This window comes from Haliotis rubra, unplaced genomic scaffold, assembly GCF_003918875.1.
Source record: "Haliotis rubra isolate DU_JTF1 unplaced genomic scaffold, ASM391887v1 Scf1223, whole genome shotgun sequence".
Classification (NCBI taxonomy): Eukaryota; Metazoa; Mollusca; class Gastropoda; order Lepetellida; family Haliotidae; genus Haliotis; species Haliotis rubra.
This window is the reverse complement of record NW_025765141.1, coordinates 203,756-229,893: the sequence shown is the minus strand read 5'-3', so window position 1 is coordinate 229,893 and position 26,138 is coordinate 203,756. Positions and strand designations below refer to the sequence as shown.

Sequence of the window (26,138 nt, the reverse complement as noted above, 5' to 3'; positions counted from 1 at the left end):
TGTGTGTGACGGTGTCTGAAATGAGCTCGGAGACATGTCTCGCAACTACAAACCTAATGCTTTATCATGAAAATATTGGATCTGAAGTGTCTTTACATTTTTCAACGATCTAAAGTCTCTTGCAACTGCAGTCCACATACCAGTAAAATTAGAAAAAATATCATATCATGACTGTGTCCTACCTCAGAGAATGGAGGTCCACCGAGGGCTGGAGTGTAGACGTCGCATGTTGCTGATGACGTCCACCCTGCTGTCGTCCTGCAGTCTGCTGGCGATGTTCACCAAAAGGACCAGGAGCCGTGCCTCGCTCACAGAGCTGCAGTGAAGAATTGGAACGACTCATGGGTGCATTCAAAAGATAGACGAAAGTGTTGATAGTGGCATGGCATGGAACAAATTTTGATGTGTAAAACAAGACATTGATAGCACTTAAATGATGAACGAATGCAAATGATAATGTTTGAGTTAAAATTTGAGTGTATTATAACATGACCAATTTTCAACATACACATTATTATCAGATAAAACGACATGAGATACAGAAGGGTACTGAAATACGTGTGATCCCCTCCCCCATTGTAATGATATGTCAGTAGTTTCGCAATCCCTTCAATATTATTCGTTGATGTCTCTTCAGATCAGAAAATACTGAGCAACATGCAACTACCAATAAAACACTGTTCACTGGTATTGTGTTTGACTGTATACCCAAGCTGTGTGGTTTTACGTAGTTCAGTGTTTGTGACATTACGCATGCCTCAACCGCCGTTTGCACAGAATTGCACATGGTGAAGAAACGAACTGTGACGCTAATAAGGCAAAGTACTTAATCAGATTTGCTCAAATACATGTTATGGAGATTTGAAAGTTCTGACCTTATATCTTGTATCATTCAGGTGCTTGATAGATGATAGTAATATTGATGTGTTGAGGTTCAGAGACCAGTACATTTGTACACGTCATCAGAAAGAAGTACATAAAGTACATGTTTTATGGTTACAAAAGACAATTGTTTGGTACAGAAATAGACTGATGTGAACTATTCTTACTGTGAAACGATTGTGCAGGAACCTCGTTCTGGGTCACTCATCCATGTAAGTAAGCTGTCAATCAACAAAGTGACACTTGAATCATGTGTACTCCCGGTCACATGATAGTGTTGAATTGCTGAGGTGACGTCAGCACCCTGAAACACAGTTTTTAAAAGCATAAATAAACTGAAAATTACTTTTAGCCATTTTCTAGCACGATAACATCGAGGGACAAATTTCGAGGAAATTGAAACTTCTTTAGAGGAAGTTGAAGCCTTTGGAAGTTGAAGTTAGTAATATTTCCAGCCATATCGAAAGATACCTAAATTTATAATGCATATATGAATGGACAACAACTTTCTATATACAGTATCTTAAAAAGTAGCGACGTTTCGGTGTAGCTTCTTTCACCGTTATCAAGCTAAATTACTCACTCCATCCGTGATAACTAGAATGTCCATTTTGAGAACTACACTCTTTCGACTAGAGAGTGCTTTAACAACTAGGTTACCCCTTCAATAGTAAAGATGATGTGTTGGTAATATGTTTGATGCCGAAAAGGTTCCGAACAAAGTTTCCCAAATTGAATCCGTTTTAAATCCATATGCTGTGCAAGAGGAAAATACGCTGGGATTCCACATGTTGCTGTGTACAGTGTGACATCAGAGGGACCAAATGTCATTCTTATGTTTTGAACATTACAAGTCCAGAACTATATTGCTCTCACACTGTTTGACCTTGGATGAAGGTTATGACTGCTGTCAAAAAACATCTTGCACTCATTGCATCCTCTTGTCAGTGAAAGGTAATCATGAAATGTACCATAGACGTTATAAGCCTTACATTTACTGTGAGATCAATAGTGTTCAGGATAACATCATTAGATATAACTTTAGACGTTTGCAAGCTTGCTGTCAGCCTTGACGTGGAGACAGGACTGTCCATTGACGGGAGGAAGATCTGCAAGCCAAACAGTGTTGACTTAAGTGACTTTTTCCTTTTCAGGATCGTTAATATTTGAGAGTACATTTTGGATCGTAGAATTAATAACCACTGATAGTCGACTTTTTAAGAAAGAAAAATCATCAGAAATAAGATAGTGTTTATTTTACAACCACATATTATCTTTATCAACATAGCAATTGCTTTCCGAAATATTTTATAACAATTCCTACTTGGGTTTCTGTAGCCAACGTGATCAAGGTCCGCGAATCGCTGTTATACATCTGATTCCATAGGTTCTCTTTGTCTGGTTGGGACGTTATTATGAAGAAGCCCTTCCTTGATGTGCAGGACTGCAGTGAAATGCAACTTATTACAGATACATTTATGTTAACTGTATATCATCCTGATCCACATAAATAATGTGACCAGGCATTTATCAACGAAGAAGAGGGATAGCTACGGTAAACACAATATGTTACGTCAAAAATAATGGTTAAACGTTTAACTCATTTAGTGAGAAGATTAGAAATGTTAAGATGTTCGACCTGATAAGCATATCAGCAACCCAACCTTTAATCTGCCATATTAAAGAGGGCCTTTGCAGAAAGTATTACACTTTATATTATGTGACAAGGATATCAATAAGTTAACCTTTATTCAGTCATATTGACAAGTACATTGAAGAAAGTATCAAACTTACTTCCACCGTGATGATATGATCTTCAGGAAGACCTCCTGAAAATGAACAGTAAGTTTAGTACAGTTTAACTGCAACTGTGCCTTTTATTGGAGTGAGTGTTTGTGCAGTGTTAGAATGTGAAACATGAACAGGGCACCTGCTCGATATGTATTCAATTGCATTCCACTAAAAGTCATTCTAGGTTACTGATTGAAGGCGAAAATAAAATTTCCATGTTCAACAGACATCCCGACTAAAAGTATACACGAGGGTTGTTTTAAATCGCTATCATCCTGCCCAAAAGCACAAAACAAACACGTGGAATAGCAGGTGGATTGTTTACCTGGAAAAACATTGGAACTCCTGACACAAGTGAAAATGGGAGTTGTACAGACATAATTTTGCTGCTTATGCGTCAGGTTACTCCAAGTGTCCACGGGGCGGTGGGGTAGTCTAGTGGTTAAAGCGTTGGCTCGTCACGCCGAAGACCCGGGTTCGAATCCCCACATGGGTACAATGTGTGAAGCCCACTTCTGGTGTCCCCGCCATGATGTTGCTGGAATATTGCTAAAAGCGGCGTAAAACCAAACTCAGTCAGTCAGTCCAAGTGTCCACCATTAATAGTTTTATGGCTTCCTGAGGCCTTGCTTGTTGTAACCTTGACCAAACAACTTTGAACAACACATGAATGACGCAGATAAAATGTGCTGGAATATAACTCGACACAAAGGGAAAGGGAGGAGCTTTTGTCACTCTGAATCCTTATGCTTATATCTGACTTGTAAGCAGAAGAGTCCACGTTGCATCTGTTTTCTCTGGATTGGGTGACTAGAGTTGCACCCGACATAAGTGTGTCACTTATGCGTCTGATTTCCCAATAAATAGTTTTAAAGCTTTCCTGAGGCCTTCGTAGTTGTAACCTTAACCGCACAACTTTGAACAACACATGAACGGCGCAGTTAAAATCTCCGGAGATCAGAGGTTATGAAATGTAGAAAGGCAAAAACTGCTGGAATATTTCTCGACATAAAGGGAAAGTTGACTTTGGTTATCCCTTATGTCATACAATCGTGCAGGGCGCTTATGTGACTCTGGGTCTTTATGCATATATCTGAATTGTAAACAGATGAGTCAGCGTTGCATCTGTTTTCTCTGGATTAGCAGACAGAACAGCTGACATGTTAAACACGGTCCACGTTCTGGCAACTTTCTAGGTTTGTCTGGATCATACCACTCAGTCTGAGTTAAGCCCACCCACAAAGTTGAACAGACTGAAGTTTGTTTGTTTATTTGTTAATACTCTCCAGTCTGACGGCGAAGTGAAATAAAACCAGGAAAAGAACATTAAACTTACTTTCGGAAGTATTTCCTAAAGCCTGCAAATGAAACAAGTAACACATTGATAAAATAAATATACGATGTTTTTCAATTTATGGCATGAAATACAGTGAAACCATGTGAAACATACTATGCTCAACAAAAATATTTATGGTTGGTTGTTTCATCATGTTTTCCACTATCATGATGTTAGTTTAGAACAAAAGATTTTTTCATCGTTCTTGTATTAACAACCCTGAAGGATAGTTATACTTTTAAGTTTACCTACCTCCAGGTGTTCCTGTACGTTCTTGTTGCCCATGGTAAGTGAAGACACATGACTGAGATCTATCTGTCTGATGGTGTCAGCATCCAGTGAGGTGTCCCCCTCTGTAACCGCCATAGCAAAGGCCTGGTACAGGAACAGGTACTGCTCCTGGTGTTAGACAATGAGAACGTAATATCAGGAGACAAGGATAAATAACATGTGAACTACACAGGGTGTTGGTGGTGAACTCACTTTGGTCTGTATCATGTTCTTCCTTTGGCCTCTCATGTTGGAGACGAAGCTGACGACGTCCACAAACCCTTCTGCCGCTGCCTGACCCACGAGACTCTCTATAGCTATGTACGTCCCTGTCCGGCCTATACCAGCACTAGAGAAGAAGAAGAACCAGTATAATTATGACACTATATTCTTAATTCACACTAATATCTACATCAAAGTCCTTATGTTCCACCTGTGGCTCGCCCACCTCAATTACTTTCATATAATCTACATCCTCCGAAACATACATATATCAGTATGTATTTCTCTATATATCAAAAAGCAAACTGCAAGTCATAATATAGAGTTACAAATACATTAATTGAACGCGAAATACTCTGTATCATCTTATAAACATCAGTTTCGTTTCCGTCCGAGCCAACCTGTGTCCTCGTGACCATCCTAGAAAAACTCTAACCTGCAGTGGACTATGATAGGTTGTGTTTGATGTCTTGTGGTGGCCTTGACCCTCCACATAAACTCCAGCAAAGCGGAAGTGTCTGGTACACCATGGTCAGGCCAACTTGTGAAGTGAAAGTGGTGAACGTGATGTATCTTTCCGTCCTGATATTTAGAATTAATAGCATTTGATTTATGTTGAATAATACTTTTGTCACAAACTATTACATATTTATGTTTATATTTTCGATAAAAATATGGTTTAGAAAAATTGTAATCATTGCAAAATAATACCGATTTATTGTGAACAGACAGTTTTGTGACTGTGTAGTTTACAAAGTTGAGTTTCTGTCTCCTTGGTAACTGAAATATCGCCGTAAATGGATGTTCCTTTCTCGGGCCAGTACTGAAGACACTTCATCTGTAAGTATTAGGAGATTTGAAGTGAAGTAAGATTAATATCTCGATTCATATCAAACGAGGCTATAAGATCATGAACACGAAACACTACAATGGGTGTTATTTTGTATGTGAGATTTCTGGGTTTTTTTGTATTATTACGGATGCGTATGGACTTGGGACTCTCGTGTCAACCATCCTTTTTAAACACCATTATCCAGTTTCTGCTGAACATTCAATATCTTTGAGAGGAAACGAGGTGAATGTGTGGAAGATGCTATATACATATGTATTACCTTCCCCGCCTCTACAAGTCCCGTCACCATGACAATTGTTGTAGAATGCTCCTGATAGATCATTCTCCAGAAATCCACCACTACTTCCGGTCTGTAGGGACCTTACAAGAACATGAATATGACATGGAACGTCCATAGGTCATCCATAGGTATTCAGAAAAAAATTTAACGCTAAAATAGAATCCTACTTTTATGGCAGTGGTCACACAAAAGTGACCACCTTAATCAGATAAATCAGGTTTTCATTCTTTAAAGTTAGATATGCTCAACCACAAAAAGCAGTTTAACGCAATTACCAGTACATGTATGTTTGTATTTTCAACAGTCCAGTTTGGTCTAACAACTGCTTTTTTTAAAGTATAAATTAGTTGCTCAAACAAATTTTCGTAAGTCCGTTCTTTACCTTTGTGGTCCTGTTTCCACTGAGCTGTCATAATCAGATCATGACTACCAGAAAGCAAACTGAATGCCCACTTTGTTTCAAAAGCATAAAGACAAAAGGCATAAATTCAAATGCACACCGATCAATGTTGTAAAGTTAAAGATAGTCTCAAAACGGATAGATCCCAAAGTGGAAATACACCTGCAACTCAACATTACGTCATTATCAATAAATGAAAGGAGGAATAGATTTTAAATGATATTGTTTTTGTTTGTTTTGATTGTTTTGTTTTTTGGGGTGGGGTGGGGTGAGTAATTATACAATATCTGCTTTCTTTAGATAACAGTTTGAGTAACCGTTTGTGTGTGTGAAACCTTACCTTGTGCTGCTATGTAACGCTTTTCTGCTTTGTATCCCTGAACAGAATTTAATAAGATATGTATTATTTATATAAATATGAAACGTCACTGACAGCAAAGCCGTGTATAATAAGATTTAAGCAACATAATAAACGCCGACACTACTAAGAGTATATGTTAACTTCAAAGTACAAACTACAAGATGAAAACGGCCCATTTTGCAGTTACGCTCAGTGTGTATTCGGTGACTGACTGACAGTAGTTGCTTAACTCACATCGAGGTAGCTGGCGTTGATGTAGTCTCCATCTTTGTCGTCACTGACGGGGTGCAGCACCACGCGGTTGTAATCATCTGAATACGAATACATCGTCGATTTAGATTTAGACATTGGATGACGAAATGCAGCTGACTGAAAACAATTATGTTGTACAATGTCAAAGTTGACCTTAGATTTAAACTTGATCATCTACAAGATGTACTCACATGGGTAATAGCCTCTGAACCTGTTCTTTCCTTTGTTTTTAGGTTGTTGAGATTCATCATAGGAGTGTACATAACCATCAGGAAGTCGCTGAAAAGGAAAACATGTGACATACACAGGGTAATACTAAACACTTCACTTCTTCTACATTATTAGCACATCCACACTATGTACAGTTATCCTAACTAAAACCTGTAAGCTGGAGGCAATTGGCACTAACTGTAATTGCCTTTGTGTGAGAGTTGGTTGTCTCGAACAGCATTCTCTGGCCACAGTCACAAGTGGAAAGAGGGAATGCATTATGTATGTGCTAGATATAATCAGTCTTTCTTGCAGCCACAATTCCCATTCGGAAAACAAACCTGAGATAGTTTGCTTCCATTTATATTAATGGATGTTTCAAGGAGATGTTGTCGGATGGTTCTGTGTGATGCAGCTTTCATGGTGTATACTATAAGTGTCATTAAACAACATAATTATGTTACATTTTGTTAATTCTTCCTCGAGCTTGGGCACATCATTTTGTGTTTACCTTAAATTCTTCTTCTGCACTTGCTGGAGTCATTTCTTCCACCCTTGTCTGTAATTCTGACACAGGAATCACGTGATCCCGTCCATTGACGTCCAGGTTGTAGTAGTTTCTGTCAGGGGCATCTGGTTTTTCCTCAACCTGTGCAGCCTGCTCAGACACGTCATAGTCCTCTTCCTCCTCTACTTTCTGAAGGTCAAGGTCACCTGTTCCGCCTTTACCCGTATCCTTGCTTCCAGTCGTAGATACAGCTTCCCCTGCTGAATTGCATTGGGATTCGGTCTGCCTATGAGCCTTCATTTGTTTAGCTGATGTCTTCTCTGGAGACAACGTTGGTTTCTCGCCGTTATCAAAACCGATATTCATGTACATACCAATGTCTTCCGCTACAGGAAACAAAAAGGACACTTCACAACTAAGATACATGATATAATAATAATAATAATAATAATAATAATAATAATAATAATAATAATAATAATTGATTTATAGAGCGCCTATTTCGAAAAGATATTGCTCAATGGCGCTATGAAAAGAAAAGATTGTAGACAATGTCTATGGAAAAGAGAGTTTGAACAGATGAGTTTTGAGAGCAGTTTTGAAAGCATCAGAAGATTCTATTTCTTTTAGGGTGAGTGGTAGAGTGTTCCAGAGATAGGGGGCTGCAGCAGAGAACGCTCTTGATCCCATGGCTATTTTGACGTGAGGCTGTGTAAGCAGTAGGGAGTTTGACGAGCGGAGCAATCGGCTTGGAACATGGAGATGAATGAGGCTTTTAAGATATTGAGAAAACATGTTTTCATAGATGCAGCTGTGTGTAAGAAGAAGAAGTTTGTATTGAATTCTGCTTGATACAGGAAGCCAGTGAAGAGTTTGGAGGATAGGTGTCACAGTTTGGTAGCGTGGTTCACGGGCAACAACACGGGCGGCTGAATTCTGTATCCGTTGGAGTTGTGAAAGGAGCTGTTGAGGAATGTTGTAACAGAGGGAGTTGCAGTAATCAAGTTTAGAGAGAACAAGGCTGGTCGTTAGAAGCTGGGCAGTGTTGAAGTCTAAGAGGGTTCGGATCTTGCTAATATTGAAGATATGGTAGAAGCATCCTTTGCTGAGTGATTTGATTTGATTTTCTAATGACATTGTTGATTGAAAGATGACACCAAGATTTTTTGCAGAGTCGGACTGCGTGATAACATCTTGTCCAATTTCAAGAGATAAACTGTCAGGCACTTTGGAAAGTTGATGCCTGGATCCGATGGTTAAGAACTTAGTCTTTGTGTCATTCAATTTCAGAAAGTTCAAGGTCATCCAGTCTCTTATTTCAGCAATACATTGTTGTATCTTCAGTGCACAACCTTGAGCAAGGTTAGGCTCCGCTGACAGATATAACTGATTGTCATCAGCATAAAGATGAAATTTCAGTGAGTGCTTTCGGACAATGTCACCAATGGGAAGAATGTACAGACTAAACAGTAAAGGTCTAAACTAAACATATAATGTCTTTATCATGTATAGAAGTACGGATGATATGTACAGAAGTTACCTGACCTCTAAATACGCAGATCTATGTCAGTGTCCACTGTTCAGGTCCATCATGCAGCATTATTATTGAGTATACAAGATCATTTACGTATGCTACAGCCTCTGTATATTACACCAGTCAAAAATAATCTTGCATAAATTAAGCAAACGCGGGAGACGAATCTACCTTGTGTGGGTTTCACGTTAACAGCATCCACTGGCTTATGTGTGGAGCGTCCATGACTTTTCCTCCGTCTTCTTCTAAATGTAAGGACACAAATTGAAATACAGCTTGAATAGAACAAATGCTCGTCATTTTGTAATAAATATGTACTGATTCATTGTCTTTGAAGACATTGCAGGGATTTGAATTGATGTACAAAAATGACCTGATCAGGATGACTGCAAGAACCAGCAGCAGTATCACCACCACACCGACTACAGCTCCTACTACAGCAGCGATTGGAAAAGAGGTGCCAACAGGCTGCTGACTAGGGGTCTGTGTGGCAACTTTCTCTGGATGTAGAATGGAAAAGATTAAGTCAATGTAAGCGTAGATGTGCACACATCTCTCATCACATAAAACATGCTTACTGAAATAATCTTTGTCATTTTAGAAGCCTCTGTATCAAAAGCAAATTCATGATGTCTCACTAACATTAAATCTGTCATAAATTGAAAGACAATTTCCTTCTTCAGCAGATTATTGTTGTTAGAATTAACATATGCGTGAACAAGGCACTTGGGTACCCTGTTTCATAACCGCTATAGAACCATGAACTCTTGGTATGCTTGGTGTTGCCCGCTCACGTTCTACCCTGCTTTTGACAGTCAAACCTTTACTCAGAAACATGACGATACCATGCTTGGACAGGACTGATTCTTTCATTTTGTTGACATACGTATTTATTTCCAAGAGTGAGTCAGCGTATACTTTGTACAGGCAGTGGGAAGTGTAATATATTGCCGTACTCTGACCATATGTTGAAAGTCTGAAGTCTGACATCAAATGACTGTTTTAACCCATGTCATATCCGCTTCTTCCCAGCCCATTGACATTACATGGAATTCAGCATTAACCATCAGCCACATCATACAAACATTACTCTGTCACGACAACTGTCATAAACTCTCGTGACAGCTCCTCTCCTGATATAGCATAGCTTATGTATTGTCATCTCATCTCCCTTATCTACTATCGATTGTAACCTGACATTCCGCATTGGCATCTTGTTATTACCTGCACAGTCATCCCCTGTCCAGCCTGCTTCACATCCACCATCACAGATCCCAGATTCATCACAAGAAGAGTTCTTCAAACAGTGTCTGGAGCTGCAGTTCATGTTGCACTTTATCCCATAATGTTTGGAATCACATTCTGGAATAAGATGATTAAACATATCTATTTATTCATTTCATATTTCTTTCCACCTTCTTTAAGTGGAACATTCACATGCGTTATTCATCATCACATGCATTAGTATATCATGAGGCTGCACATACAATCCTGAGTATGTTTGCAGCATACGGCCTGATGATCTTTGCAGCAGTGTCTACCGAGCAGGTAGGCGAGGGATATACTGCTACAAATATGAGTACATCAGAGCGTATTACCCGAGGAAGAAGTTTGCAACGTATTTATCTTACCGCAATGTTAAATTACAAAATATCATTTTATTTTATTTTGAATATCGATAAGCTCGCTACCGACTATATGACATGTAAACAAAAAGGCGTCTGCCTCTCGACTGTCTTTTTAAAATCAGTGAAACATATTCTGACAAGCTTAAAACTGCTATAAAAATGGTAAATTATGTTAAATTTGAGTGTGCAAACGATGCAATGTATAAAGTAGTTTAAATGTAGCAGTGAAAGTCGGTAAAATAAATGCGTACATAGTGAAGTCAAAATCAGCTTATCGAACGGTTCTCAAACTCTGTGCACTGCATGCGTCATATTATGACGTCATACGATTGTCCGCGAAACAGCTTCTCAGCGGAGATTTCGGTGGTTACCGTGGTTGCGGGTAATATTTTTCTCAGTTGTCGCCGCTCTGTGAGCGATGACACAGAAACTTGTTAAGGCGTCATTAACCAATGAAATTAAAGTATTTTACATAAAGGTAAGATAATTCTTGATGTCAAAAATTGGTAGTTATGTGTGATATCTGTAGTCATTCACATGTTTTGAAAGACGAACATTACTCGATATTGGAATAAATGTTAAAGTGCTGGAAATTTTAACTGACACATAACGATCTTGGAAACATTAGTCATGTGCCCATGGTCTCTGCAATTAGTAGCCGCATAATGATAGAAAAACATTTTATGGGATATTCTTTTTCCTACCCCCACCACCCAGCCGGGCGGCCAAAGATTTAACAATTTGATCAATATTATCTGTGTGATGCTCATCCTTCCTCAACATATTACATTCTGATTAGGCTACTAAGACATTTAAAAGACATTGGAGCATTTCCATATCACGTTAATGTGTTTGGTCATTACTCTTACAAAAATACTTTTTACACCATGTCCTCTTTCGGTGACGTTTGTCACTGTCTAAGGTGTTTCGTCATGTTTCACAAGACCTGTACATATTATGAAGAAAGTGGAAGGCGTCTGTCTATGCTCTCTCACCGTGGCTTCTACAAGTCATACGTATGTAACCCACGCTAGTGGCCCTCATTAGCGGCATTACCTGTACAGTCAGCCAGCGTCCATCCTGTCAGACACCCACTGTCACAGTTCCCTGTTGAGTTACAGGAAGAGTTTCCCTCACAGTTTCTGGAGGAGCATACCCCTAGACAGTTGGATCCATAATGTGTGGAATCACATTCTGAAATATGTTAGCTGTGATTTAATGAGATATTGTATATGTATATGGTAAAATGTTCATTGGAAAGTGGAAAGATCTTTAGAATAAGTATATTTCATATTCACTTACCAATAATTCATTTCAAAGACTGACCTTGTTTACAATCAGCACCTTTCCATCCAGCTTTACATCCAGAATCACATGACCCTGTCACATGATCACATGATGAATTTATCGCACAGTGTCTCTCAGAGCAAAGGCTAGTACAGTTTGAGCCGTACTTTCCATTGGTACATTCTGTAACAAATAAATGGAGAGCTTACAGTGAGTTTGACAGTTTTGTATGTAAATAAACAAATGTTCTCAATGACAAGGTTGTGTGACAGGCTTCCTTTCTGAATAACTGATGTATTTTCCTTCCAAGTTATACCCTCTCTTCTTTCTCTGCCTCCGACGTAAAATGTCATTTATTACAAATAAACTTTCAACATTCTTTACCTTGTGTGCAGTCAACCCCTATCGAACCAGGAAGACATCCTGTGTCACATGCCCCAGTGTGACGGTCACATGACGAATTTGGAGCTGAACACTTCCGCCCAGCACATGTTTTCTTGCAGTTAGTGCCGTAAGTCGTGCTGTTGCAAACTGTAAAATATTGATCTGCATGAAATTCATCAGTCATTAACTAAAGAAGCATTTGATTTCTGAAACGTCGGTACTCGGTTCCGCAGAGGGTATGTCGATGCGCCACTTAACATGCTCCAAAAATTCACTGCCGCAAATCTTGTTATTCCTTTGCTTTAATAATGACGATTAAGCTATCGTCACAATCGTCAATGGGGCGTGTATGCTTTGGAACATATAAGTATATACTGTAACCAGTACCACTGACTCGTGCCTATCAATCCTGCTAGTAGAAACGTCTCACCTGTATCACATCTCTGACCCTGCCACCCTGGTCTACAGTCTCCAGGACACAATCCAGTCCACCGATCACAGGTTGAATCCAGGCAGCGACAGAACGTATTACAGTTCACCCCGTAGACACCTGGGCTGCAGGCTGATGCATAATAAGGTTAATATAATTAAAGACAAGTGTATATATGGAGGGTATGTTAACTTGCAGGCATAATATATAATGGATATTGTGGTAATATATCGGATCGATGAAATGCCGACATTATTCAATTTACCTGACTTGATCAGTGATTGGTATAGCTTCTTTCAGTAAATGATATATGCATCTTAGGATAGTTGATAGAAATGGAGAGTGTGTTATAGCACACAGTTTCCAATATTTCCCAACCATAAATTCAACAAATGCAACGTAATGCACATATAAACTGGATCCTTCAATACACTGACATTTGTATTTTGTGTTATGTGCTTCATAGTTAGGGACGAAGGGGAAAATATTCTTTTTATTCGCATTAAGATGTTTGACTTGTTGATTCTCAAGAAACATCACAATGTTTAGCCTTAAAGATATTGTCTAAATTTGTTACTAATACCCACTTATACAGAAATGATTACATCCAGTAAAGTGTGACACTTCCACAATGTGTTTGATAAAATTTCTCAAATACTGAAGCAAATGAGCTAGCACAAACCTCACAAAACCTCGGACATTTGCTGTTAAAGGACATTTAAACACACGTTTATCACTAACTCACGACTGGATAATACATTCAAATACAATAAAAGACTTACCATAGATCTCCACCTCACAGATGTTCAGTGCACTAGCATAGCCATCATTTCCTCCTGTCCCCGGGTTCCTGATGGTGACGGATCTGCCGGTACCGTTACACGTCACTTCAGCTGGGTTGCGGGTATTTGATGAACTCGGGAGGGAGGAGCAGATGCTGGAGAGGTCGTTGTTCAGATAGATGTTGGAGTTGGCATTTCTCGAGTACACTTGAGTAAAGCATATACTGTTTCAGACTACGCTACACTATAATACTGTGCCGATATTTATTCGGCGTCTTTAATGAAGAGCCAAGCAACTGGTAACACTATTTCTGAAAAATTGTAAAATCTTCGTTTTTGTTTGAAATATAAACAACTGAATGTTTTCCAAACTCTCGTAACAGTATGGGAAGAGACATCAGGCCGTTGAATTACGTTCTTTAGAGAACGATACATTCTGTTGGAAATGGCACATTTTTTATTCAAATTGTCAATGTGGAAATCAACCTGCCACTTAGAGTCAATGATTTGCACGTGCAAGTTGCTATATTTATGGGAAGTGGAGGACAATACACACGCATTGATGCTGTTTCGTCGCTGTTCAATGTCCATGTACCTGTTTGAAATCGCAGCTAAAACGAGACGTTTTTGACACTTGCTGAAAGAAGTCAGGCAATAGGCCATTTTGAATCAGGTCAAACTCAGCGACAGGTTGCTGTCTGCTTTAATGTGAGTCACAGTGCCATTGGTAGACTGTGACAGAGATTTCAAGCCAATGTGTTCGTGGAATATGCACGTCGATCAGGTCGTCCAAGAGTTACACCAGTTTTAGATGATAGGCACATGATTAACACAGTGTTACATAACAGATTCCTGAGTGCAGCAGATCTTCAGAACACTTAAATGTTAACTATGTAAGGATATCCAGGAGCGCCGGTCGTCGACGTTTAAGGTCAGTCGGACTCCGCTGTAGGCGAACCACCACTAACACCACGTCACAGGAAGTGTTTGAGATGGAGTAGACCTCATGGCCACTGGAATCAACGTCAGTGGTCTCATGTCCTCTTTACAGATGAAAGCAGATTCAATTTGTCCTTCCATGATGGAAGAGGTTTTATCGTCGCAATGGAGAGCAAATCACAAAAGCAACTTGGCCACGCATAACCGATTTGGCGAGGGGTCGGTCATGGTGTGGGCAGGGATAATTTCTACTGGACGTATTCCACTGCATGTGATCGACAGTAAGCTACACCGGACAGCGTTATCTGGACGAGATTCTGGATCCTATAGCCGGATAATTCCTGAAAGCTATGCATGGCTTTTAAGGTCGACCCTCTTCACTGCAAGACTCGGCCTCACAGGGTCAGGGGGCGGTAGGGTAGCCTAGTGGTTAAAGCGTTTGCTCGTCACGCCGAAGACCTTGGTTCGATTCCCCAAATGGGTACAATGTGTAAAGCCCATTTCTGGTGTCCTCCGCCGTGATATTGCTGGAATATTGCTAAAAGAGGGGTAAAACTAAACTTGCTCACTCATAGGGACAGGATTGTCACGGACTTCCTTCGGCAGCAGGGTGTGGAGTGGATGTAGTGGCCAGCATGCTCGCCAGATACCCAATTGAGTATGCCTGGGATAAACTCGGTCGACGTGCGTACACACCTCACTCAGCACCAGTGGATCTCCCAGGACTCCGCAGAGCTCAAGTAGAGGAATGGAATGCGATTGCGCAAGCTTTCTTTCTGAACTTGATAAGGAGTTCAAGGTGCACAAGGAGGGTACACAAGATACTGAATGACCGAATGCTTCGTGTTTGTCATTTTCATTTGGGGAAGGGGGGATATACAACTAATGTTTGCTAATGCTGTTTGAATTTTGTGTCTGTATGTCTCGATGTGTCACGTTTCTCAACATATTAAACATTATAATCACACTCTTTAGTTCTATTATTTCTGAGAAAATTTTCTTTTCAATGTGCTATAGATCATTTGACTCCTTATTAATGACGCCTAGTATAATTACGGTCAGCTTATATATCAGATCACAAAACTATGTTCATGCAATGGACTAATAACGCAACTGAGAGGACACAGTTATAATCCAACGATATATGGAATAGATTAGTATAATGTTTGGAATAATTACATCAAAATCCGTTCGTTTTCACACTGAAGCTCAAGAATCATCTGGATGCACATGTTATGTACTAGATCCCCTTTCAATGCGTGATTCCTTAACAGAACCGGATTATGCAGCTATAGTTTGATCACATATGAAAATATGCCTCATCAGATAGACCGTCTCTCATTTGCCCACCACGTAGTTTATTGCATAAAACTTTGAGGTGGAGTGTTTAATTAGGTTGATAAATATGTTGTCAGCAGAACATTTGTTGAAGAATTACGTATTATCTCACATGGTGTTGAATTGTGTAAATTGTAACATTTTCATGTGATGATGTATTGTAATGAAGAACTAGACTTCAATAGTGTGTATAAGGTGAGTCTAAGGTTACTAGTATACATAACAATCTAAATAGCATCGTTCTCTCTTAGACCACGATGTCTGGATACCTACAGTTATGTCTGCTGTAGATCCTGATGTCATACAGCTGGAAGTCCCGGCCCAGATCCACCGTCCAGTCTGACGGAGAACTAAGAGCGTGGAAACAGGTTCTACCCTCACCACGTATGTCACTGTCTCCATCAACAGCCTTTGATGGGTACCAGTTAGTATGATGACCTGATGTTGTTGATGCTGTCTTGTTCAGGGCAATATTTTCTGTAAAGTACAATAATCATGTAACGTCACTGCCCCCATCTATCGCCTGACGGGTACAAGTCCCCGTAACCCCGTAACCCGTGAATTGATCTTCAGTAACCCATGCTTGGCGTAAGGGACGACTAACGGGATCGGGTGGTCAGGCTCGCTGACTGGGTTGACACATGTCATCGTATCCCAATTGTGTAGATCGATGTCCATGTATTGATCAGTAGATTGTCTGGTCCAGACTCGACTATTTACAGATCGCCGCCATAAAGCTGGAATATTGCTGAATGCGGCGTAAAACTAAACTCACTCACTCACCAATCTCCGTACACTCAAAATGATGTCTTCTTCTGTGCAATGTAGGACAAAATCATGTCCTCACAAAATTCCATACAGACACCTGTATGTGCTGGTGAAAGGGTTAACATGGGTTTACATGCATGGTGAGTGAGTGAGTTAAGATTTACAATCACATAGGCAATATTTCAGCCAAATCGTGACTAAAACAAGTATAGATTTGACCAGAAATACATGTAAATTATAAAAACCTCTCATCGAAGGATAGTGAAACCAACTAAAATATCATAGTATCAAGAAATAAAACAAGCATCGCTCTCTAAAATATAATTTCAAATAAGGAAAATACAATTAAAAAATTGGCACTAAACTGAAGGTAGATCACCATACTAAGGACCGTGGGGACTTACAGTGCCTTTGCTAACTGCATGGGCCCTAGATGGATCAACACCATCCCTTCAGCTGTTGGCGATTGTAGGAACTATTTATCTTAACTTAAAAGGAACAAAAATACTACGTTCTAAAAAGTTCAATTTTAACATTGAAAGTCTGGGGAGTTACGTATCGTTTCAGGAGGACAATTATTTTACGATACATCGAAGATACAGCCACTAACAATCGCAGTTGCTAATTTACACTACCATGTTTAACATACCATTTATCTATTTAAAAAACATATTATTCAAACTTTATCAAGTAATTCTAATTGTCTTGTATTACCACACCAACTTCTAACTACCTTTAAAGAATTTCAATAACTAAATGAAAATTAATAGTACTAAAAAGATCCTTAACAGTTTTAACATTGAAATATTTATCCCTTGTGATGGAAAAATCAATACAGTCAAGCAAGACATGCTTGACCGTGATTCTTTCATCACAGGGGATACACCTTTTCAGAGGTATTTATGAGTATACCTATAGTACTGTCGGAAATAGAAAAAAACTGTGTTTTCTCATTTATCTCTACGATTTATGTAGTTGATATGTGAAAGTGTGAAATATCTGTTCAACTAAGTTCGGCCTAACTACAGTCTCAGTGGTAGAGAGATATGAAACGGAGAAAAAGGACTTCACTGAGGGGAAATTAGTGCAGAAATGAGCAATGCGAGTTTTTTCTAAGTCCAAAAAGATGTATTTGGAACAGACCATGGCTTTATGCAAATTAGTGTGCGACGATATTGTATTACAAAGGACACTTTTTAAATGCCTAATTTGAAATTAGACGTAGATTCATTATAAACGATAGATGACGTCAAAAATAATAACTTTTATGCCGAAACTATTAAGGATGTAGCTACCATGCAGTCTCACTGTCACTATAAAATGAAACAGATAGGAGGAGGTGACTCAACAGCAAAACCTGGGGTGGGGCTTGGGGATAGAGATATCAGCTAAGATAAGATAATCCTTTAGGGCAATTATACTGGGGAGGTACACGGCACGTCATAACAATTTACAAATAATATCCAGTCCTGTCGATCTTCGGGTGGTCATGCCACCTATATACTACGATGCGTTTCTATGGTTTTCGGGTGTCATAGTCTCTTACATATCTCAACATAAACTTTATGAAAGAAAGACACGTAAGATGTTAATCAGTAGATGAGACATAGTCAACACACATGGACAAAGCACAAAATTTCTTTGAGATTACCCCTTGTGCCTGTAGGCAACACGTGCATTTCATGCCAGGTGAGTCGACGGTCATACCTGGCTGAGCGACCTAATTGCCATATATAGTCTGATCTATTGTTTTGAGCAGCTATTCGTATTTTTTCTAAGTTTTGCCCGATTTTACGAGTAGACATGCTTTTCTGGATATCGTATTACGCATCCCACTGAACGCCCAGTTAGGCCGAAGTGGGTTTTTTCGACATATGCTATTTGTAATTGTGTAAATTTTAGGGATACAGAGTAACAGCCTAAAAACAGTTTTTTTCTATTTCCGACAGTACTATAGTATGGCCAATACGACATCGTCGCAAAATGATCTCTTCAAATCTGGACTGACAACCCAGGTAAGTGTAACCAATGTAGGGTTTTATTTCATGTAGTTTATTAATACCTACTTGGGTGTCCCACCTCTTCTGCATCAGATCACTGATGTGTGCTCTAATGCTAGCTTTGTAATCAGAGTATTGAATAAGAAGTGGTGTCACAGATTTGTTGAGTGCTGCCTTGGCAGCAGGATCGGCCATTGTGTTCCCAGAAATGCCAACGTGGCTGGCTAACCAACAGAGGACGATGTTGTATTGACCAGTAGCAAGATCATTACATCATTCAATAATTTCGATTAAAAGTGGATGTTTGCAAGAAAGATTTTTAATAGCCTGAAGGCAAGAAAGAGAGTCTGAAAATATAATATATTGTTTATATTTCGGGTGTGTTTTAATATATTTAAGAGACGTTAATATGGCGTGTGCGTCGGCTGTAAAAATAAATCTATTATCAGGTGAGGTGAGGTGAAATTGGGTTTTACGTCGTGCTTGAGAATTTTTCGCTATATGACGACGTGCATGCATGTGTATGTGTATGTGCAGCTTGTACTAGCCCAGACTAAGCTGGTTTTATAGTGCTAGCCCACTGAGATACCATGCCGCAGTGAAGCATGAATACCCCACTCAGACACATTATACTGACTCCGAGCTGACCAGTCCTTGTTGTACCCATTAATGCCGAGCACCAGGCAGGGACCAACAAGTACCATATTTTAACGTCCTTTTGGTATGCCGCGGTCGGGGATCGAACCCGCGACCTTTTGCTCACCGGGCGGACGCTCTAACCACTGCACCACGCAGGTGGTTTCTAATATCAGGTATTTTAGAAGATATTACTTGCATGGTGAGAGTCGAATTCTAGTTAATAGTTTTATGTAAATCACAAACCTACAACCTATCTGTTGTATTAGAAATGTTATGTATGGTGTAAGTTAAGCGTTCATCATAAAATGTATAATGATTTGTACCATGGGGCAGTTTTCACACAATAAAGGAAAATAATTAACACATCCATATGAGGCGTTACATGTATTGATCACTTACGTTTCTGGCAAAGACCACCCTCCTTTCTCCATCCCGGATCACAAGAACCAGAACAGGCACCTGTAGTCTCGTCACATGATGTCCCGCAGTGACAGGAGTAGCTACAGGAGTCTCCAAAGCTTCCTGGTTGACAGGTACCTGTGGGGAGAAACGGAGAGGTAAGATTCAACACTGAAGGTTATAGTTAAAGTCTCCCAACTGTCCCGGTGGGATATACTTCAGTAGACACGAGATCTGACTGTTTTGATATCTGCATGACCGATTATTCCAAATAAAAAATAGATTAAGGAGGTAGTGCTGGTCCTGATTGTACCAGCATTCCGTCTCACGTGGATATATAGATTGTCATCACTGCTGTGCACATCTGTAAGACACAGATCCACTGATCTTCTTCCAGTTCCCCGGTTCCACGGATGACAACTGATACCACTGATCCTCCACGGATCAAATGATGATCGAGACTGATCCATATAGAAGATAAGGCTGGGTTGGATTCCTTAATTCGCTCCTCGAGGTAAGTATTTCGTTTCATTCTTTAGTTGAATATTTCAGTCTTTTAAGGTTTCATGATTTGTATGTCATCCTAAGCAAAGTTATCCTTTTATCATCTTACTAACAGACCTGTGAAGGTCCGGGTTAGAATATTCAATTTCAGTAACCCATGCTTGTCGTAAGAGGCGACTAACGGGATCGGGTGGTCAGGTTCGCTAACTTGGTTGACACATGTCATCGGTTCCCAATTGCGCAGAACGATGCTCATGCTGTTGATAACTGGATTGTCTGGTCCAGACTCGATTATTTACAGACCGCCGCCATATAGCCTGAATATTGCTGTGTGCGGCGTAAAAGTCAACTCACTCACTCACCCTAACTATCTGCACTAGCAGTTCCACCCCAATACCCTCAAATTTGAACAACACAGAAGTGAAATAACTTCAAAGTTAACGTTACGACCACAGAACATGTACTAACCCCACCCCAGGAATGTATCTCCTTAGTGTGTTCAACTTTTGATAATATATCGAGGATCTTCAGTAGGATGTGGATGGGAAAGGAGAGCCAAACTCGCAGCATCCTTTGTCTAAGTGAACTTTATCAGTGACTTAAACGGTCCTCCTGAGAGGGTACGTAAGTCCCAAAACTTTCAAAGTTAAATTTAAGTTTACCAAATTTTAAAACGTAATATTTTTATTCTTATCAAATTCTGCTAAATTTTCCTACAATCGCCAGCGGCTGAGGGGATGGTGTAAATCCAACTAGGGTCCATGCAGGTAGCAAAGGCGCTGTAAGTCCCAGTATGGTGATCTACCTTCAGTTGTTTGCGATTTATAGCCCGTGTTTTATATTGTATTGTCTTAATTAAATTAAAATCTTTCAATTTTACATGCTAGTTTTGTGTTCATACTTGTGATACTCTAGTATTTTTACTGTCCATCGTCGACAGGTTTTTACTCTCCAAAATGTTATCATTATTATTGTATAAATTGTTTTCGTCACGATATGGCTGAGATATTGGGACGTTAAATATTAACTCACTCACTGAAACGATGCAAACTGTTTGTACACATGACATGGTTTCACAACTTTTGCTTCAACAAAATGGTAGTTAGAGTAATGTTTACCTCAAATACAATTTATACATATCATGTTTATTTCTAGATAGTAGGGTAATGCTTTATTGCATTTTGTCTGGCGTAACGGAAATATTGCACTAAATAGTAATGTTTTTATGTATCCTCCATGCACAGCACTTCCTCGAGCGGGGCAGTAAGGTTTGCAAACGGACACCAATGGGAAGACATGTGTGGACAGCAGCACTGCGGGTGAATGGCCAGTAGGGCTTTGATGACAGGATAGGAAACATGTTTCATACATGTTCAGATGTATTGGTGAGTGGCATCTGTGTTATAGATGATGAAATTGTGTGATTGGAATGAACGGCCCAGGTGCAGGGATGATGTTACCTGGGGTATGGATGACCCCACGGTAGAAATGATAGGGATGACGCTCCGAAACAGAAGAAAACAAGGTACGATTGACAGAGGAGCACTGAGTAGGAAGCACATGACAGCATAATTGGAATGATAGGGACTTGGATATAGTAGGATCTGGATATTGCGAACAACAACACTCCGGACTGTCGCTGTTAGGGGATCCTGGGGTAGAGGTGACAGGATCGTAGGGTACAGATAACAGAAAGCAGGATTCGATAAGATTTGGTTTGTCCTTACAATACATCATACAAATATCGATTTAGACAAACTGAAATCGATTATGGTTAATGTGGTTTATTTGCGATTATCGACGGCCGAACAACAGTGGGATGACATTTGATAGCGGACGATCAAATCCTGTTGTAAGGATGACAAGACAATGTTCAGATGCGGGTTAGTTTACTCTGTGCTGTGGATGGCATGGCCTCAGTATTGATGGCTTCACCCCTGGGTTTGGAGTAATGTATTCCGATCACTTAAGCTCGCGTTTTGTATGACCCAGGATGTGTGTGTGTCTATATACTAAGCAGCAAAACACGTCAGTACGACTTCAAAATTAGATAGACACTGTAATCAAATCATTACAGAAATGAACGTAATAAGCGGATCAAACACATTTTTTGGTATACAACATCCTGACACATCTATGAATAATTCAATTCCAAGACATTAGGTGAACGTTTGCAGTCCATTCAGACTCTACACTTTAGTATCTAGTGTGACCACCACGAGCGGCGATAACTGCAGCACAGCGTCTATGCATGGAGTGTACCAATCGATTTAATGAAGGCCATTGGCACCTGGAACCACACTCTGAGAAAGGCCTGGCGCAATAAATCTGCTGTGTTCGGCCTTGGTATGACATTATTCAGTCTCCTCTGAATTTCATCCCAAAGATGTTCAATTGAGTTTAACTCAGGACTAAGGGCTGGTCACTGCATAATGTTGACACCGTTCTGCTGTAGGAAGTTCCGTGTAGCTCTGGCAGTATGGGCCCGGGCGTTATCATGCTGGAAAATGTTGTTCCGTTGACGTGCGGAAATGTGGTATGACGTGGGGTCTGAGAGCTTGGTCGATGTAGTGGACCGCTGTGATGCCGCCTCCTCTCATTGGACCAAGGTTCTGGAACACCACAGGGCCCATTCTCTGGCCTCTTCCACCCCATACCATGATGCTTGCACCTCCCCATGAGTCTCTTTCCATAACACATTTGAGTAACGCTGGCCACGTCGTCGCCATATTCTTGGTCTGCCATCTGCAGTTGATACGCAGTACCGACTCTCATCTGTGAACAGAACAGTTCTCCATTGCCTGTATCGCCAGTTTTGGTGTTGTAGGGCAAACTGTACACGTTTATGCCGATGACGAGGGGTGAGGATAGGTCCACAGTAAGGTCTACGGCAATGGAGGTTCCCGCTGTTAAGATGTCGGCGTACTGTATCAGTACTGCCTGGTCTTCCGTGTGTTCCCACTGTCTGGCGTTCTGTTTCGGATGCCTGCATGAAGGGATTCTGTACATGCTGTCGCACAACATGACGGTCTTGTCGCCTTGTGGTGACCCTTGGTCTGCCAGTGCGGGGGCGATCATTTGTGGTGGTGGTGGCCCGGAAATGTTTCTGCAGCCTGTTAATGGTCCGAACGTTGACCTGGAAGTGATTGGCAACGGCTTGTGAAGTGTGGCCAGCTTCAAGTCTTCCTAGCGCCTGGTTCCTTTGAGCTGTCGTAAGTCGCGGCATCCTGCTTACGTTGTAATGTGAACGTTTCAATCAGGTTTGGGGGTGCATTTTATAGGGCTGGTCCTTGTGAACAGCACGTGCAGCATGAGTTGGATGAAAAACATGGAAAACACCGTACCATCTCTGAGATCAGGTTGCGTTTTTTAGACCATTGCCTGGGTTCCATTCTGAGTTTGGGAAGGAATGAATGTCTTTGCTCAGGTAAAGTTGGAGATGTTATCAAAAATATACTATCATAACATTAAGTGAGTTTACAGTTATCCGTTTCTGCGAAGGAAATTCCAAACTGACGTTTATTTTGCTGCTTAGAATATATAAATATGCGTGTGTGTGTGTGTGTGTGTGTGTGTGTGTGTTCTGTTTGTGTGTGTGTGTAGTTCAAGGTACAGAACAGAAATATACAAGAAGACGTTTCTCCCGTTCTTGACGGTAGATTATGTATGACGAACAAGCAGCCCTTTTCTTCCTTGTATAATAGTATCCTCGTCTCGACGATTCGTTACAGTCTCGTCGGATAGCACATGTAGACCCATCCCTTTATTGGTAATATCCCGTGAGCTGTATGCACAATCAAATAGTGGACGCCTGCATATAACACTCGCTAAAGACGTTTTGTTCAACGTTAATATGACATTCTCGTTTCAAAGAAAACAATAGCTTACTTGCAGTGATGTACACATACTCGAGGAAGGCATGAAAACTTCCTCGTAATTAAATCGACTGATGTACTCACCCGATGTCAGCTGTATCCATCGAAGTAAGACAACCACAACGAGTATCCTGAGACCCGCCATGTTGAGCAGCCAGGAAGTAAAATACCCAGTCAAACTGTGTTAAAGGTTACGCCGACTGAATGTATGTGTAACTATACGCGTATTCATCTTTTGTTACTATAGGCGACTGTGCATGTATGTGACTCACTGAACTTGCAGGGTAGCTTCGATGGATCACGTGCGGTCATCCGTGATGACGTATCAGCGCTCCGAAATATTATTGTTAATAAATTATTTACATGAATGTGAAGCACAATACTACATAGACGTTTTCATTGAATGTCCTCACGCATCTGTCGTATATCTCTGCCTAGTTACCAACTAGTTGTTCATTGACGCGACCTGTGAGTTTTGATAGTGTTTGCAGAGGATTAATAAACGACACATATCACTCTTATGTGAACCAAGTGTTCAACTTTCGTATGCATTATTCCTGTCACATTTCCTCGAAACCACGTACAACCTTTTCAGACTGGACAGAGAGACTTCAGGAGAACGCAGGGCTTTGATCAATGTTGAGTAAAATATCAACAGACCGCACTCACTACTTTTCCTCCAATACATGTCCCGTTGTAAGGCTGACATCCCGACAATGTTTACAGGGTAGCTTCCATCTAGGTCACGAGCGCCCAACCCTGAAGACGTGTCAATGAGGGCTTAGAAATCTTATTTACATGAGCCCGTAACAGAATAATGTATCTCTATTCTGAGGTGTGTATGCCTTGGCGTGTTTAAGCTGAATGTTAAATTTAACCACCTTATTGAATGGCACTGTGCACTTCCTGTGGTTCATTAAACGCGGCCTGTTAGTTCTCATCTGTGTGTTCATATTGTTTGCAGCGTGGGGCTGTCCGCCAGCACATCCACATATAATTCCTACGTTATTTTCGACAGTGATTAGGCCTTTTATTCCTACAAGTAATTTTCATACAACGGTGACGCTCAGACTGCAGTTACCTTGATATTACACAGAAACCTGGGCCATTTGTATGTGGGCCTTGAATAGAACGTGAAGATATCACTCAAGTGGCAAGACTTACAGTGAAGTGTTGGACATGGCCACCTATATATGTGCTCACCCTACATGAACACCTGGTGTCATCACTAATTTTCAGTCATGTATTCCTTAGTTTCGCTGTTGGAAAGATACGCAAGATCTGTTGCACTGACGTTTTGCATTATCCACAATAGAGTTATATCCTTCCATTCTACTTTTGTAAGAGCCATACTCACTTCCCGTCGAATTCAAGTATATAACTGTTGGGAAAATAGTCATACAAAGGATATACTGCCCTTGGAAAGAAAATGTTTGGAAACAAGTTTCCATATTTCCGACTAAATGCACGAGCAAATATATAGTTAGAAGTATCTATTCATCTAGCTATATTTTATGTGGATGTCGTTCTCACGCCAATATGTTACAAACATGTCTGTACTTATGTACTGACATATTAAAATAGAAAGTTCGATTCCACAACCCGAAAAAGGAAAACACAACACAATTAGACATGGTACTCCTAGTATACAGGATAGGTTATAAATTAAAAGATCACTATAAAAGTGAGTTAGTTCAAGCACACACAAAACATAATTTGTTATTAATAATGGGATTTTTTACCTCACACCACTTCACTTCTTATTGGTATGTGCTCACTGGGAAGTTATGAATTGCCATTCCCCTATGGTCAGTACAAACCTTACCACATGGTGTCCCTAAATGAGCATTACCAAATATCAGTCTGCAAAAATGAATATATTAATTTTGTGACTATTATTAGCAGAACAAATATTATGAACGATTGGTCATGTGAGTGAAGATCCTAGAAATTTAGTTCTGCTGCAACACACACATGCATGATATAAGGTGATATCCTTACTTGTCCAAGCATGACGTCGTGGTTAGACATTTTGTCTTTGATGTTTGTAACATGTCAGGAGGTTCCTAGTTGACTCAAGTAAAACATTTTCACTTTCCTACATCATTCCTATAGTTGAAATGTAGCGAATCTTCCATACCAAGCCGTGTGTACAAAGAGTGGGGATTCGTGCTGTAGTCAGCATTATGTCGATATTTTATGGCAATGTGTAAATAATTCAGTCTGAGTCAGACAAAAACATATTATAAGCACCGAAGTTTCGGGT

General features: G+C 40.2%; 1 protein-coding gene across 1 annotated transcript in view; it reads right to left on the bottom strand.

Moving 5' to 3' along the window:
* Window positions 1-26,138, bottom strand: part of LOC124265973 (receptor-type tyrosine-protein phosphatase kappa-like) — a 43,104-nt gene that overhangs the window by 675 nt on the left and 16,291 nt on the right. Inside the window, exons 8-16 of the mRNA XM_046700793.1 lie at window positions 4,938-5,083; window positions 4,493-4,628; window positions 4,262-4,408; window positions 4,010-4,031; window positions 2,677-2,711; window positions 2,207-2,326; window positions 1,875-1,991; window positions 1,050-1,186; window positions 183-316 (exon numbers count right to left, since the gene is read on the bottom strand). Coding sequence (XP_046556749.1) covers window positions 184-316; window positions 1,050-1,186; window positions 1,875-1,991; window positions 2,207-2,326; window positions 2,677-2,711; window positions 4,010-4,031; window positions 4,262-4,408; window positions 4,493-4,628; window positions 4,938-5,083 — 993 coding nt within the window. The 3' untranslated portion in view covers window position 183. The remainder of the gene's footprint in view (window positions 1-182; window positions 317-1,049; window positions 1,187-1,874; window positions 1,992-2,206; window positions 2,327-2,676; window positions 2,712-4,009; window positions 4,032-4,261; window positions 4,409-4,492; window positions 4,629-4,937; window positions 5,084-26,138) is intronic.